Genomic DNA, 13,680 nt, shown 5'->3' with positions numbered 1-13,680 from the left:
ACCATTCTTGAGGCATACAAAGAGTACAATGGTTGGGCATGGCTGACCTATGATGAATGCTTCAGGAAAAAAATAGAAGGAAAATTGTTTCATGTCATGGGGTACTCAGGGCGAGGGGTTATGGCTTAAGTAGATGACTAATAAGGCTGCAGATACACTACTTTCACAAAAGCCAAGACAACAGACAGTACACGTGACAGGGTCAGCTCCAGGGTCTAACAATAACAATTTCTGTTGGCGATATTCTAAATCGAGCGCAGCTTTCAGGACTGCAAGTTTGAACATGCTTGTTCCGTTTGTTTCACTCCTCACCCCACACTCAAATGTTTGATAGATAATACCAAAAGGCGTACTATAAAATGGAGATTAGTCTTTTTTTTTTTTTTTTTTTTAATTAACAATTGTTATTGTCGTAAACCACAAATAGTCACAACGTTCATAACCAATAACAGAATAATAAACGACAAAGTATGAAATTATTCATTCCATTCCATTTCCCCCCCTCCCCCGTTCATGATATGCATTTAGGATGTATAAGGTTCGTAAAGGTTGGTGCATCTGCTTCATGGTTGGTAAATGTCGCTCTCCATCTGCATCATTGGTAAAAGTAAGTTGTCTCCAGGTCAAATATAGCTCCCATACAGAGTTGTATTGAGAAAGGTTGTGGTGTTTAAGAGCAGTTAAGACTATAAAACGTGCAGATCTTGTCTAGGCGATGCAAAATCATGGGAAGAGTGGGTGGTGTAGCACGTTTCCATAACACAGCAATTTCCATCTTTGGGGCGGTGCAAAGTTGATATATGAAAGTTTGCTCTGATCGAAGAAAAGGTGTCTTCTAGTAGATTAAGGAGCGCTGTAGAAGTTGTTAGCTGGCATGGGACATGAAGAATGTCCTGTATGGTATCAGCAACAGCTTGCCCCACGGGTTTAATAAGGGGGCAGTCCCACCACATGTGTAGATATGAGCCAAGTTGTGAGCACTGTCGCCAACATTGAGGTTTCAGAGAGGCATAACATTTGTGTAAGCAAAGGGGCGTTAAATGCCATCGATAAAGTAGTTTAAAGTTTGCTTCCATGATCCACGTAGAAATCAAGCCATGTGAAATTCTAGTAAAAATCTGGGACCAATCATCATCAGATAGACAACAATTGAGATCTTGCTCCCAAGCCTGGATGTGATGAGGCTTAGAAGGTAAGCAAGAGTTCAGAACTTTATAAATTTTTGAAATGAGGCCTCGAGGCAAACGTGGAGATGAGCAGTAGCCTTCAAAAAGAGATCTATCGGTTGCCAGAAGGCCGCTTTTCTTCACTTGTGTGATAAAGTGGCTGATTTGTATGTAGGAGAGGAAATCAGCATTAGACAGGTTATACAGAGAACTCAATGCTGTAAATGAGACAAGTGACCCCTGAGAGGTGAGATGTGAAAACTGGGTGATGCCATTTTCTTTCCGGCGAGGAAAAGCATGAATAGGGAGACAAGGTTGAAATGAGACATTATGAAACAGTGCAGATCGTGCAAAGTAGGATACTTTGCCAACCAACCTATGTTTCCACGCTGACCAAATGTTCAGAGTGTGCCTAGTGATTGGTGTTATGTGTGGGCATGGTCGCCATGTAGATTGGGGTTGCCATGGTATCACTTGTAATGGCATATCTGAGAGTCATTCTTGATCCATCTGTGCCCATTGTTTGGTGCCAGATGTGCTGTGCCAGTCTATTAGAGGTCGAAGCTGGGCAGCAGCATAGTATCACATTAACTTAGGCAGGCCCAGTCCTCCATTTTCTTTAGCTTGGAATAATACAGTTCTGGCTACTCTGGGTGGGCGGTGTCTCCATAGGAATCAGAGAAGTTTCCGTTGCCAAATTTTGAAAGTAGTGTTGGAGATGGCTATGGGCAGGGTCTGGAACAAGTAGAGGAATCTGGGTAAAATATTCATTTTAAGAGTAGACAGTCGGCCCAGCCAGGAGAGCGGAAGTCTTTCCCAATTACTGAAATCACGATCTATGTTTTGGAGGAGGGGAAAATAGTTACGTTGATAGAGGTCAGTTATTTGTTTGCCTATATTAACTCCCAGATATTTGAGTTTAGTGGAGGCCCATTTAAAGGGATGGCGAATCTTCAAATCTGTCTCCATCTGTAATGGACATGAGATGTTAAGGATTTCCGATTTGTCCCAATTAATTTTGAATCTGGAGACTGCACTGAACTGGGCAAGCTCAGATTCTATCTCCGGTAGAGACAAATCAGGGTTCCCCACAGTGAGCATAATATCGTCGGCAAACAGTGACATTTTGTATGTTTGTGGACCTAAGGTGAAGCCATGGATAGAGGAATTAATCCTTATTCGGATAGCTAGTGGTTCTAGAAAGATGGCGAAAAGCAGAGGAGAAAGGGGACAGCCCTGCCTAGTACCTCGTTGGAATTTAACGGGATCAGAGTATCCGCCATTTATTTTTAGACAGGCTATGGGAGAGATGTAGAGGGCTCGCAACCAATGTAGAAAGGAACCTCCACAATTCATAGGTTCCAGGGTCTGAAACAGAAAAGGCCAATGGACCATGTTGAAGGCCTTTTCTGTGTCTGTGGCCAGCAGCAACATGGGAATTGATTGTTTAGTGGTGCCCCATAAAATGTTGATGATTTTACACACATTGTCGCTTGCCATAGGCCTGGGATAAATCCAGCCTGGTCTGAATGTATAATGTGGGCTATAAAACAGTTCAGTTATCTGCTAATATTTTAGCTAGAATTTTTAAATCTAAGTTAATCAGGGAGATAGGACGATAAGATGCACAGAGTGCGGGGTCATGTCCCGGTTTAGCAATAATAGTAATGCTAGCCATGTTGGAGGAAGAAAGTAGCGTGCCCCCTTCGCGGAGGTAGTTAGTGTTTTTGTAGGTAGGACGTTAGATGGGGGCCAAAGATTTTGTAGAATTTGGCGATGAGGCCATCAGGACCTGGGGCCTTGCCTATTTTTAGATTTTTTATGACCCCTAAAATCTAGGAGGTGGAGATGGCAGCATCTAAAATATTCCTCATATCTTGTGTTAGACAGGGGAGAGGGATCGATTGGCGATACGCCTCAATAGATGCCCGAGGAATGTGTGCCTCAGCCGCATACAGATTTTGGTAGAATTTGAGAAATCGTTGCATAATGGCGGAGTTGGAAGACTCAATTTGGCCCTTCTCATTTTTTATTTTAAGAATATGATTCTGAAACATAATTTTCTTTAACTTGTGGGCAAGAAGTTTGCCGGCTTTATTCCCCCCCTCAAAATGTAGTTGGCAGGTTAAGGAGAGGGTGTGTGCAATATGGTCCATTTCTAATCTATGGAGGTCTTCTCTAGCCCAGGAGAGGACAGTAAATATTTTAGGTGATACGCTATGCATGTGTTGGTGGCAGAGGGATGCAATTTGATCTCGTAGCTTAAAGCGGGCTGCTTCCCCTTGCTTTTTCAGGTAGGAAGAGCGGGAAATAAAATGGCCCTTAATATAAGCTTTAAAACATTCCCACACCACAATCGGAACTGAACAGATTCTGCATTCGTTTGAAAAAAGTCGGAGATAACTTTAGTTAAATCCTTAGTATATTGGAAATCATGGAGGAGAGAGTCATTGAGTCTCCAGAATTAACGGCCCTGGTCTGTATTAGATAAGCATAGATCTATGAGAATGGGAGCATGGTCGCACCAGGTTATGATGCTTATTTTGGCTTTCTGTGTCAAATGATATAGAGATTTATCCACCATCAGATAATCGATTCTGGAGTATGAATCATGAGCTGCTGAATAGAAAGAATATGAACGTGATCGTGGATATTTGGTTCTTCAAGTGTCTGTATGCTAATGCCAGAAGTCTAAGAAGTAAGATGGGAGAATTAGAATGTATAGCAGTAAATGATGACATAGACTTAATTGGCATCTCAGAGACATGGTGGAAAGAGGATAACCAATGGGACAGTGCTATACCGGGGTACAAATTATATCGCAATGACAGAGAGGAGCAGTCGGGAGGAGGTGTGGCGCTTTATGTCCGGGATGGCATAGAGTCCAACAGGATAAACATCCTGCATGAGACTAAATACAAAATTGAATCTTTATGGGTAGAAATCCCTTGTGTATCAGGGAAGACTACAGTGATAGGGGTATACTACCGTCCACCTGGTCAAGATGGTGAGATGGACAGTGAAATGCTAAGAGAAATTAGGGAAGCCAACCAAATTGGTAGTGCAGTAATAATGGGAGACTTCAATTACCCCAATATAGACTGGGTAAATGTATCATCGGGTCACGCTAGAGAGATAACGTTCCTGGATGGAATAAATGATAGCTTTATGGAGCAAATGGTTCAGGAACCGACGAGAGAGGGAGCAATTTTAGATCTAATTCTCAGTGGAGCACAGGACTTGGTGAGAGAGGTAACGGTGGTGGGGCCGCTTGGCAATAGTGATCATAATATGATCAGATTTGATTTAATGACTGGAAAAGGAACAGTGTGCAAATCCAAAGCTCTCGTGCTAAACTTTCAAAAGGGAAACTTTGATAAAATGAGAAAAATTGTTAGAAAAAAACTGAAAGGAGCAGCTACAAAAGTAAAAAATGTCCAAGAGGCGTGGTCATTGTTAAAAAATACCATTCTAGAAGCACAGTCCAGATGTATTCCACACATTAAGAAAGGTGGAAAGAAGGCAAAACGATTACCGGCATGGTTAAAAGGGGAGGTGAAAGAAGCTATTTTAGCCAAAAGATCTTCATTCAAAAATTGGAAGAAGGATCCAACAGAAGAAAATAGGATAAAGCATAAACATTGGCAAGTTAAATGTAAGACATTGATAAGACAGGCTAAGAGAGAATTTGAAAAGAAGTTGGCTGTAGAGGCAAAAACTCACAGTAAAAACTTTTTTAAATATATCCGAAGCAGAAAGCCTGTGAGGGAGTCAGTTGGACCGTTAGATGATCGAGGGGTTAAAGGGGCACTTAGAGAAGATAAGGCCATCGCGGAAAGATTAAATGATTTCTTTGCTTCGGTGTTTACTGAAGAGGATGTTGGGGAGGTACCCGTAATGGAGAAGGTTTTCATGGGTAATGATTCAGATGGACTGAATCAAATCACGGTGAACCTAGAAGATGTGGTAGGCCTGATTGACAAACTGAAGAGTAGTAAATCACCTGGACCGGATGGTATACACCCCAGAGTTCTGAAGGAACTAAAAAATGAAATTTCAGACCTATTAGTAAAAATTTGTAACTTATCATTAAAATCATCCATTGTACCTGAAGACTGGAGGATAGCAAATGTAACCCCAATATTTAAAAAGGGCTCCAGGGGCGATCCGGGAAACTACAGACCGGTTAGCCTGACTTCAGTGCCAGGAAAAATAGTGGAAAGTGTTCTAAACATCAAAATCACAGAACATATAGAAAGACATGGTTTAATGGAACAAAGTCAGCATGGCTTTACCCAGGGCAAGTCTTGCCTCACAAATCTGCTTCACTTTTTTGAAGGAGTTAATAAACATGTGGATAAAGGTGAACCGGTAGATATAGTATACTTGGATTTTCAGAAGGCGTTTGACAAAGTTCCTCATGAGAGGCTTCTAGGAAAAGTAAAAAGTCATGGGATAGGTGGCGATGTCCTTTCGTGGATTGCAAACTGGCTAAAAGACAGGAAACAGAGAGTAGGATTAAATGGGCAATTTTCTCAGTGGAAGGGAGTGGACAGTGGAGTGCCTCAGGGATCTGTATTGGGACCCTTACTGTTCAATATATTTATAAATGATCTGGAAAGAAATACGACGAGTGAGATAATCAAATTTGCAGATGACACAAAATTGTGCAGAGTAGTTAAATCACAAGCAGATTGTGATAAATTGCAGGAAGACCTTGTGAGACTGGAAAATTGGGCATCCAAATGGCAGATGAAATTTAATGTGGAAAAGTGCAAGGTGATGCATATAGGGAAAAATAACCCATGCTATAATTACACGATGTTGGGTTCCATATTAGGTGCTACAACCCAAGAAAGAGATCTAGGTGTCATAGTGGATAACACATTGAAATCGTCGGTTCAGTGTGCTGCGGCAGTCAAAAAGCAAACAGAATGTTGGGAATTATTAGAAAAGGAATGATGAATAAAACGGAAAATGTCATAATGCCTCTGTATCGCTCCATGGTGAGACCGCACCTTGAATACTGTGTACAATTCTGGTCGCCGCATCTCAAAAAAGATATAATTGCGATGGAGAAGGTACAGAGAAGGGCTACCAAAATGATAAGGGGAATGGAACAACTCCCCTATGAGGAAAGACTAAAGAGATTAGGACTTTTCAGCTTGGAGAAGAGACGACTGAGGGGGGATATGATAGAGGTGTTTAAAATCATGAGAGGTCTAGAACGGGTAGATGTGAATCGGTTATTTACTCTTTCAGATAGTAGAAGGACTAGGGGACACTCCATGAAGTTAGCATGGGGCACATTTAAAACTAATCGGAGAAAGTTCTTTTTTACTCAACGCACAATTAAACTCTGGAATTTGTTGCCAGAGAATGTGGTTCGTGCAGGTAGTATAGCTGTGTTTAAAAAAGGATTGGATAAGTTCTTGGAGGAGAAGTCCATTACCTGCTATTAGGTTCACTTAGAGAATAGCCACTGCCATTAGCAATGGTTACATGGAATAGACTTAGTTTTTGGGTACTTGCCAGGTTCTTATGGCCTGGATTGGCCACTGTTGGAAACAGGATGCTGGGCTTGATGGACCCTTGGTCTGACCCAGTATGGCATTTTCTTATGTTCTTATGTTCTTACTAGATGGAAATCTGACATAAGTGCCTTTAATGCATGTGAGTGGGAAAGAGCTGTCGTGGAGTGACCTTTGGAGGTATCTAGTGCTTGTGATAGCACAACATTAAAATCACCTCCTAGGATGAGCCGTCCTGAGTTGTGTTGGAGTAAGAGCTGATGTATTTCCTTAAAAAATGCAGCTTGATCCCTATTCGGGGCATATATATTAAGCAGAGTATACTCAGTCTCATGAATCTTGACTCGCAATAATAAATATCGACCCCTAGGGTTTGGCTTATATAGAATGCATTCCACTACCAGATTAGTGGCAAACAAGATTCCCACACCGGTGTATTTAGCCAGTTTACTATTGCAGAATAGTAATGTGGGGCAAATTTGGAAGATTTCATGAGGGACTCATATTTCTGTGAAAGATGAGTTTCCTGGAGAAAAGTTATCTCAGGAGTGAGTATATTAAGTTCTCGAAAGAGAAGAGATCGTTTCTGGGGAGAATTTAACCCCTTAGTATTAATGGAAACAATTCTCAATTTAGCCATATTGGTGAGTGCTCAAGGATGGTACGAGAGAACATTCACAATCCAGTATGCCTCCTGCCGTCAAGACAGCATTCAGAAATGGTATACAACAGTGCAAGCATCATAACATGAAAAGATTCATCAGGAATACAAGGGGGTATAATGTTTTCACTGATATAATTATAATACGGTGTAAATGTATGTTGACTTCTATCTTTGATATGTACTGTTGCTATCATTTATTCCTAATAAATTGTTTGTACAAAAAAAGGAATATGCGACAGTGGCCAGGGTCTGACCTTAAGACCATGAAGATGTAATGCAAACTTACAAACGAAGATTAAGCGGATGCAATTACCAAAATAAATGTGGATTAGCATATTATGAAACCCCTGAGGACTGATATTGGCCTCACATATACAATATGGGCCTGCTATTCCCTCCACGCAGGCTCTCTCCTTCAATTCTCTGGGAGGTGTGAGGTAGCAATGACCTGAGACGGCCCCCTCCACCCCAGCCCTCATCTAGCATAGGTTGGTCCAGTGTGGACCTGTATGTGGTATCCGAGGTTTAAGACAAAAAACAGAAACAAGCAGAGTTAGACATTAGAAAAGTCAAACTAGGAGAAAATACTCTTTTTAAGTTTGTCAAGGCGTTTAAACTTGTAGCTGGACAAAAAATGCTCAAGTGGAGCCTTGGCTGTGGGTGGATCCTCCAGGTTGCCTGCGGAGCCTTCCTGATTGTTTTCCTACCCTTTGCCAGGCCAGGTAGTGAGTGGTAGAAGGTGGCATTCTATGTTCTTTGGCTGGAGGCTGAGTGCTAGTATAGCCATGTGGAGCAAGGACATGATGGGCTTCAGCAGGAGACATGATTTTGTGAGTGATCCCGACCAGAATAACTGAAAATCCAAACGAATGTAGCCAGTGGTATTTTGTGGTGTTGTTTCTGAGAAAGGTAATGGCTTCCCGCAGAGCTTGCCTGTTTTGTAGCATTGCAGTAGATAGGTCGGGGTATACAGATATGTCTTGCCCATTCCATTTCCAGCTAGGTTGTGATCTGGCTGCCTGCGCTACCTGCTCCTTGATGGCATAGTCAAAGAAGCAGACTATAATATCACGGCTGCGATTAGGCAGAGGAGATCTTTAGAGCCCTGTGTCCTATTGTGAATTTTATATCTGGGGCACTATAGTCAGGCCTTGAATTAGTATCTGAGAGCAGATTCAGGCAGAACCCCCTAACAAGCTCGTTACATTCTTCTGGTGTCTGAGACTCCGAAAAGCTGCAAAATCTCAAATTTCCTCGGCAGGCCCGATTTTCAAGGTCAGCAATTTTAGTGTGCAGTTGGTGGGTGTCAGACTGAAGCAAGGCACAGAGCGATTTATTTTCTTTAGCGATCTCTGCGTGGCCGTCCATGCGGGTATGTAATTCATCAACCCGATGGCCTAAGGTGGTGTTCTCTTCTTTTATCTCCTCGACATGTGCCATTAGCTCCTGGCGGTACGTTTTTATGTCTGTCCGAATAATTGCAAACCACTCTCTAAACTCATCGCGAATGGGATGTCCTGATACTATAGGGCCTGCTGATTCGGGTGCCGACAGATTTTTATTGGGGCTCAGGGTCCGGGATCGGGCGCCATCTTGGGCTGCCGATTCAGCGGCTTCCAGACCTTCAATCGCACATTGGCCTTCTTTGCTAAACGAGAAGCGCTGGAAGTCGGGATTTTTTTTTTTTCGTCGCCATTCTTGTACTCACTATTAATTAAGTGCGGTTTTGAGCTGCATGACATGCGAAAAGTGCTCAGATGGAATCAGGTGTTGAGGGCTGTGGTGGGAGCTCACAGGTTAGGCAGCCATCTCTAGCTCCGTGATGTCAGGGCCCCCAGGAGATGAGTCTTCTGATTTTCGCAGGACACCATCCCTGGTAAATTTCAGTGCAATGCATTCCTCACTGTATCTTTATCCCAGAAGAAAGGAGGCACAGAAACTAGCAGACAATTTCAGGGAGAGTTTCATCATACCTTTTCAGGGCTCTATCAATGGTATCTCTTCTATTAATGCTTTCTCTGTTGTCAGACATGCAAATATTGTACAGTAAAAACTGAACAGTGAATTGGCTATGGGCAGGATGGCGGGCCTGTTCTGCAATCCATCTTTAATCCACCTTTCAATGAGATGATGCTATCACCTCTGGCAATTGTCCCTAAGAAGAAGCCAGGCAAATTCAGACTCATACAGAATTTGTTATACCCCCCAGGGCACATCAATAAATGACCACTTACCACCCAAAGAGTAAACTGTTCAATACAGTTCATTCTGTATTGAAATAGCCTTATTGCGAAAATGTGGCCAGTATGCTCTTATTGCTACGACAGATATTGAGTCTGCATTCAAACTCCTATCTGCCGCCCATGCAGCTTCCCTTTGTTGGTTTCAGGTTTCGCAACATATTTGGAAAAGTGTATGCCAATGGGTTGTTCTGTGCCATGTTCTTACTTCAAACTCCTCAGTTTCTTTCTGTACTGGATTACAGCCCAGAGAGTTGGCCTGGATAATAATATCCATTACCTCGATTTCTATTTGTGGGGCCAGGGAATTCGGATGCTGTACCCTTTCACTACATGCATTCCGAGATGTCGCGAGGGAATTCAGCCTGCCGCTTGTCCACGCTAAAACCGAGGGGCCTCTTTGAAGTAAACTGTTTCCTGGGAATAGAGCTGAATTTAGACAGAATGTTGTCACATTTGCCAGAGGACAAACTTCAGAAGCTCTGGTTCCTATTACATCAGGCACTATGGGCCAAGATGTAGACATTAACCAGTGTGTACAGTCCCTTGTTGGCAGCCTGAACTTCACGTGCAGGATTATCCCAATGGGGGAGTCTTTCTGAGGAGACTGGTGGCAACAATGGCAGGCATCAGCAGACCCCATCACTTCATTAGAATTGTCCATCAAGGATAGCTTGGGCATTTAGGAATCTATCTTTAATTAATTTAATAGTGTTTCCATATGGCGGGAGCTGCCTGACTCCAGCTGGGACTTGAGCGTACACTCTGATGACTCTGGATATTGGGATTTGGCATTTATTGTCAGGGCTCCTGGTGTTACCGTGCCTTGGCCCACAACATAGGTCAATGTGGGGTTAACTTGAAACACCACTTTCCTCAAATTATTTCCCATTCTAGTCACACTTTGTTATCTAGAGTAATAAGCTTCAAAACAAACAATTTTCAGGTGCAACAATCAAGCTGAGTTGAGGTTATCAATAGACAGTCTACCAGGTGTCCCAGGGCAGTTGAGCTTCTGAGGGACATGATCCTTAGCTGTTTACAACTGAATACCACTATAAGGGCGTGCCATGTGCCTGGAATTAGTAATAGTGTCACAGACTTTGTCATATGTTAAATGGGATTTATTTTGAAACGTTTCCCAAAGCAAATGAAAAAGGACTTCCAGTTCCAAATCGCCTAGGGAAAATTAGAGTACAACCACAAAAGACCTGTTACAGAGATCTGAAGCCCTAACTACCTGGTCTGCTTACTGTAGGGCATATGAGAAGTTGTACGGTTTCTTAGAGTGTGGATGGGTTGCGGGGTCCATTCCAGCAGATTTAATAATCAAATATATTTCTATGGCAAAGGAAAAGGGGATGTCAAGGGGTTCTGTTATCAACCATTTGGGGTGGGGCTGGCTTTCTTTATGGAAGGCACAAGTTTGGGGAGATCTCACTAGGAGCTTTAAGGTGAAAAACATGCTAACAGGTTGGACAAGCAAGGTGAGGCCTACGAACAACGTGTGGCATCCTATTTTACCATCATCTGTGATTCTGAATTTGAGATTAATCTCTTTCGTTTAGCATTTTCACTGGTGTTTTTCAGTACATTGAGAATGAGCGAGCTAGTGGCCGCATCCAAAAAGGACTTGGGTTACAACAACATCCTCATACAGAATGTCCAGATTTTAGGCCAATCCATCCGTATGTTCCTCTATAGATCTAAATCTGATCAGATCAGATTGGGGCCCCAGGTTCTGCCTAAGGCAGGTGACATCTTAAGTTACTTGCCCCTTAAAAAAAAAATTTGCAGATTTACTTGGTCTTGTGGCATCTACTGATAAATTCTGATCATATCTCCCTCACCAGGTACCAGTTTTCGGTGATCCTGAGCATGGCCCTGACCAAGTTTGGATTTCAGTATCCATTTGTTCAGGATAGGGGGAAGCCACCAGCGTGGCTCAAGTGAGCTTCCATATGGATACCATACAATAGATAAGTCTTCAGCAGTCAATATATACATCAGATTGGATTGTGCTCACACACCTAATCATAACAATTGAACTTTCATTGCAGAGTTGCCTCAAGTGAAAAGGACGGTCTGGATTGTTGGACTTTCCTTCATACATTGGGAGATTAGAAAGACCCAAGTCCATACCTATGGGCCACATTTGGGTTTGGCCCCTCGCAGGATTCGTATTTCATGAATGGGAGAGAGCAGCATGTGCTGGGAACAGCTGTTACCTGTTCTGGGATATAGAAAGGATATGTTTGCCAGACTGAATGCTATAATAATGCATCTTGGAGGCAATGAGCTCTGTATTTTTATCCTACAGACAATTGATACGCTGTATAAAACAGACACGGTAGAGTTGGCTTATTTGTTCCCCCATACGTGTTTGTTCTGGTCAGATATCCATTGATTTAAATGGAGTAATGTAAAATTATGGAAGCGGGGGCATAAGAAAGTAAATCGTCAGGTTGTCTGGATTCAAAGATTGGGAGGCCGGCAGATTTTGCACGAGTGGGCAGACATTCCATGCAAAGGTCTTATAATGACCAGATAGAATACAACTATCAGATAATTGGGTTGATCTTTTCAATAATGTCTTACAAGACGCTTTGGAGAACTTGTTTTATCAGGGCTAGTTTTTGTCTGGGCTAGCAAGGCTGCAGCAGATGGGTGGGAGGAGGCATGAGGGAAGTCCACCACTGTCTCATGACAGTGGAGGGGTACATGAGCCTCTGGGCAGCCTTTATGGAGGCATAGGTGACCTCCCCCCCCCCTTGCTTGGACACACGTGGGGGGTCAGGCAAGATGGCCATCTTGCTTGGCTGAAGGCGGATGGCAAGGTGTTAGTGACACAGATGGTGTCATTGGTAATCATGTGGCTCGTGTACCAGAGACGATGGGTTCTTAATGTTGGACAATAAAGCTGCGGTCTTATACATCCAATGGATGTCTCTTCATTTGTTGTCTAGGTGTTGGAGGGGGTAGGGCCAACACATTCATAGCTGCTGCCATTGTCAATAGTGTGGGTGCCCTCATAGCCCACTTCCTTGTCTTTCTGCTAGACTAGTTCAGAACAACTAGGTTTGTCCCCAGTTCCAGCTGATGGAGGCAGATTTTTTTTTCTCTTAGTATGACATCACCCCCTACTGGAGGAGGGGGGGAGGAGATTTGGTTTATATTAGAGGGAAACCACAAAGTTTAGTGCAAAAAAATTGTTCTCTACAATGTGTGTGTTAATGTTTCAGATGCACATGTTTATCGCCCGCTACTGCGACCTGTTGAACGTAGAAATCTTTTGTGATGGATGCGACAAGATTGCACCCTGGCATCGGTACCGCTGTCTGCAGTGCAATGACATGGATCTGTGCAAAACTTGCTTCTTGGGTAAGGGAACAACTCAGTGAAACCTCTGAAGAAAGAAGCTGTGTGGTGGTGAAAACTCAGGCACATGCTTCTCTCTGGGAAATTCTTGTATTACATGGCAACTCAGTAATATGGTAAAGGACAGTGGATAGTTGGCCCACCTAGTCTGCCCAGTTTCCATTCTCTCTGGTTCACTTTGGGTGGATGAGCAGATAAATTCCGATAATTAAACTAATGCCAGCTCCCCCACCTCTTACCTAACCTCTCAACCTTGTTCCTGCTACTGCCCTCTGTCGGGGCAAGTTTTTAATTTGTTGCAATGAACAAGTCCCACCCGGGAGCTGTGACTGCTGCCTCTGCAGCATCCTCAGAGCTAGTCATCCTGGGGAGCAGAAGATCTAACCCAGGTCCCTCACAGCACTACCACTGATCCACCGGGCCGGCCTGCCAGCCTGTAGTAAATGGGTTTAGCGTGTTTTGCCTTGATGTCACAGCATGGCATTATATTTTCTACAGGTGGCGTTAAACCTGAGGGACACGAGGATGACCATGAAATGGTTAACATGGAGTATGCCTGCGATCACTGTCAAGGGCTCATTATAGGTCGCAGAATCAACTGCAATGTGTGTGATGATTTTGATCTGTGTTATGGCTGTTACTTTGCAAAGAAATACTCCGACAGGTACTGGGCCATAGTTTTCCTGAATGACTTTCTGTGC

General features: G+C 43.1%; 1 protein-coding gene across 1 annotated transcript in view; it reads left to right on the top strand.

Annotated features, from left to right (window-relative positions):
- ZZEF1 (zinc finger ZZ-type and EF-hand domain containing 1) overlaps positions 1 to 13,680 on the top strand; it is a 335,589-nt gene that overhangs the window by 192,316 nt on the left and 129,593 nt on the right. The window contains 2 exon segments of the mRNA XM_029612069.1: positions 12,844 to 12,982; positions 13,478 to 13,643. Coding sequence (XP_029467929.1) covers positions 12,844 to 12,982; positions 13,478 to 13,643 — 305 coding nt within the window.

This window comes from Rhinatrema bivittatum, chromosome 8, assembly GCF_901001135.1.
Source record: "Rhinatrema bivittatum chromosome 8, aRhiBiv1.1, whole genome shotgun sequence".
NCBI lineage: Eukaryota > Metazoa > Chordata > Amphibia > Gymnophiona > Rhinatrematidae > Rhinatrema > Rhinatrema bivittatum.
Note: the sequence above shows the minus strand (reverse complement) of the source record. Positions and strands in the feature narration are given on the sequence as shown.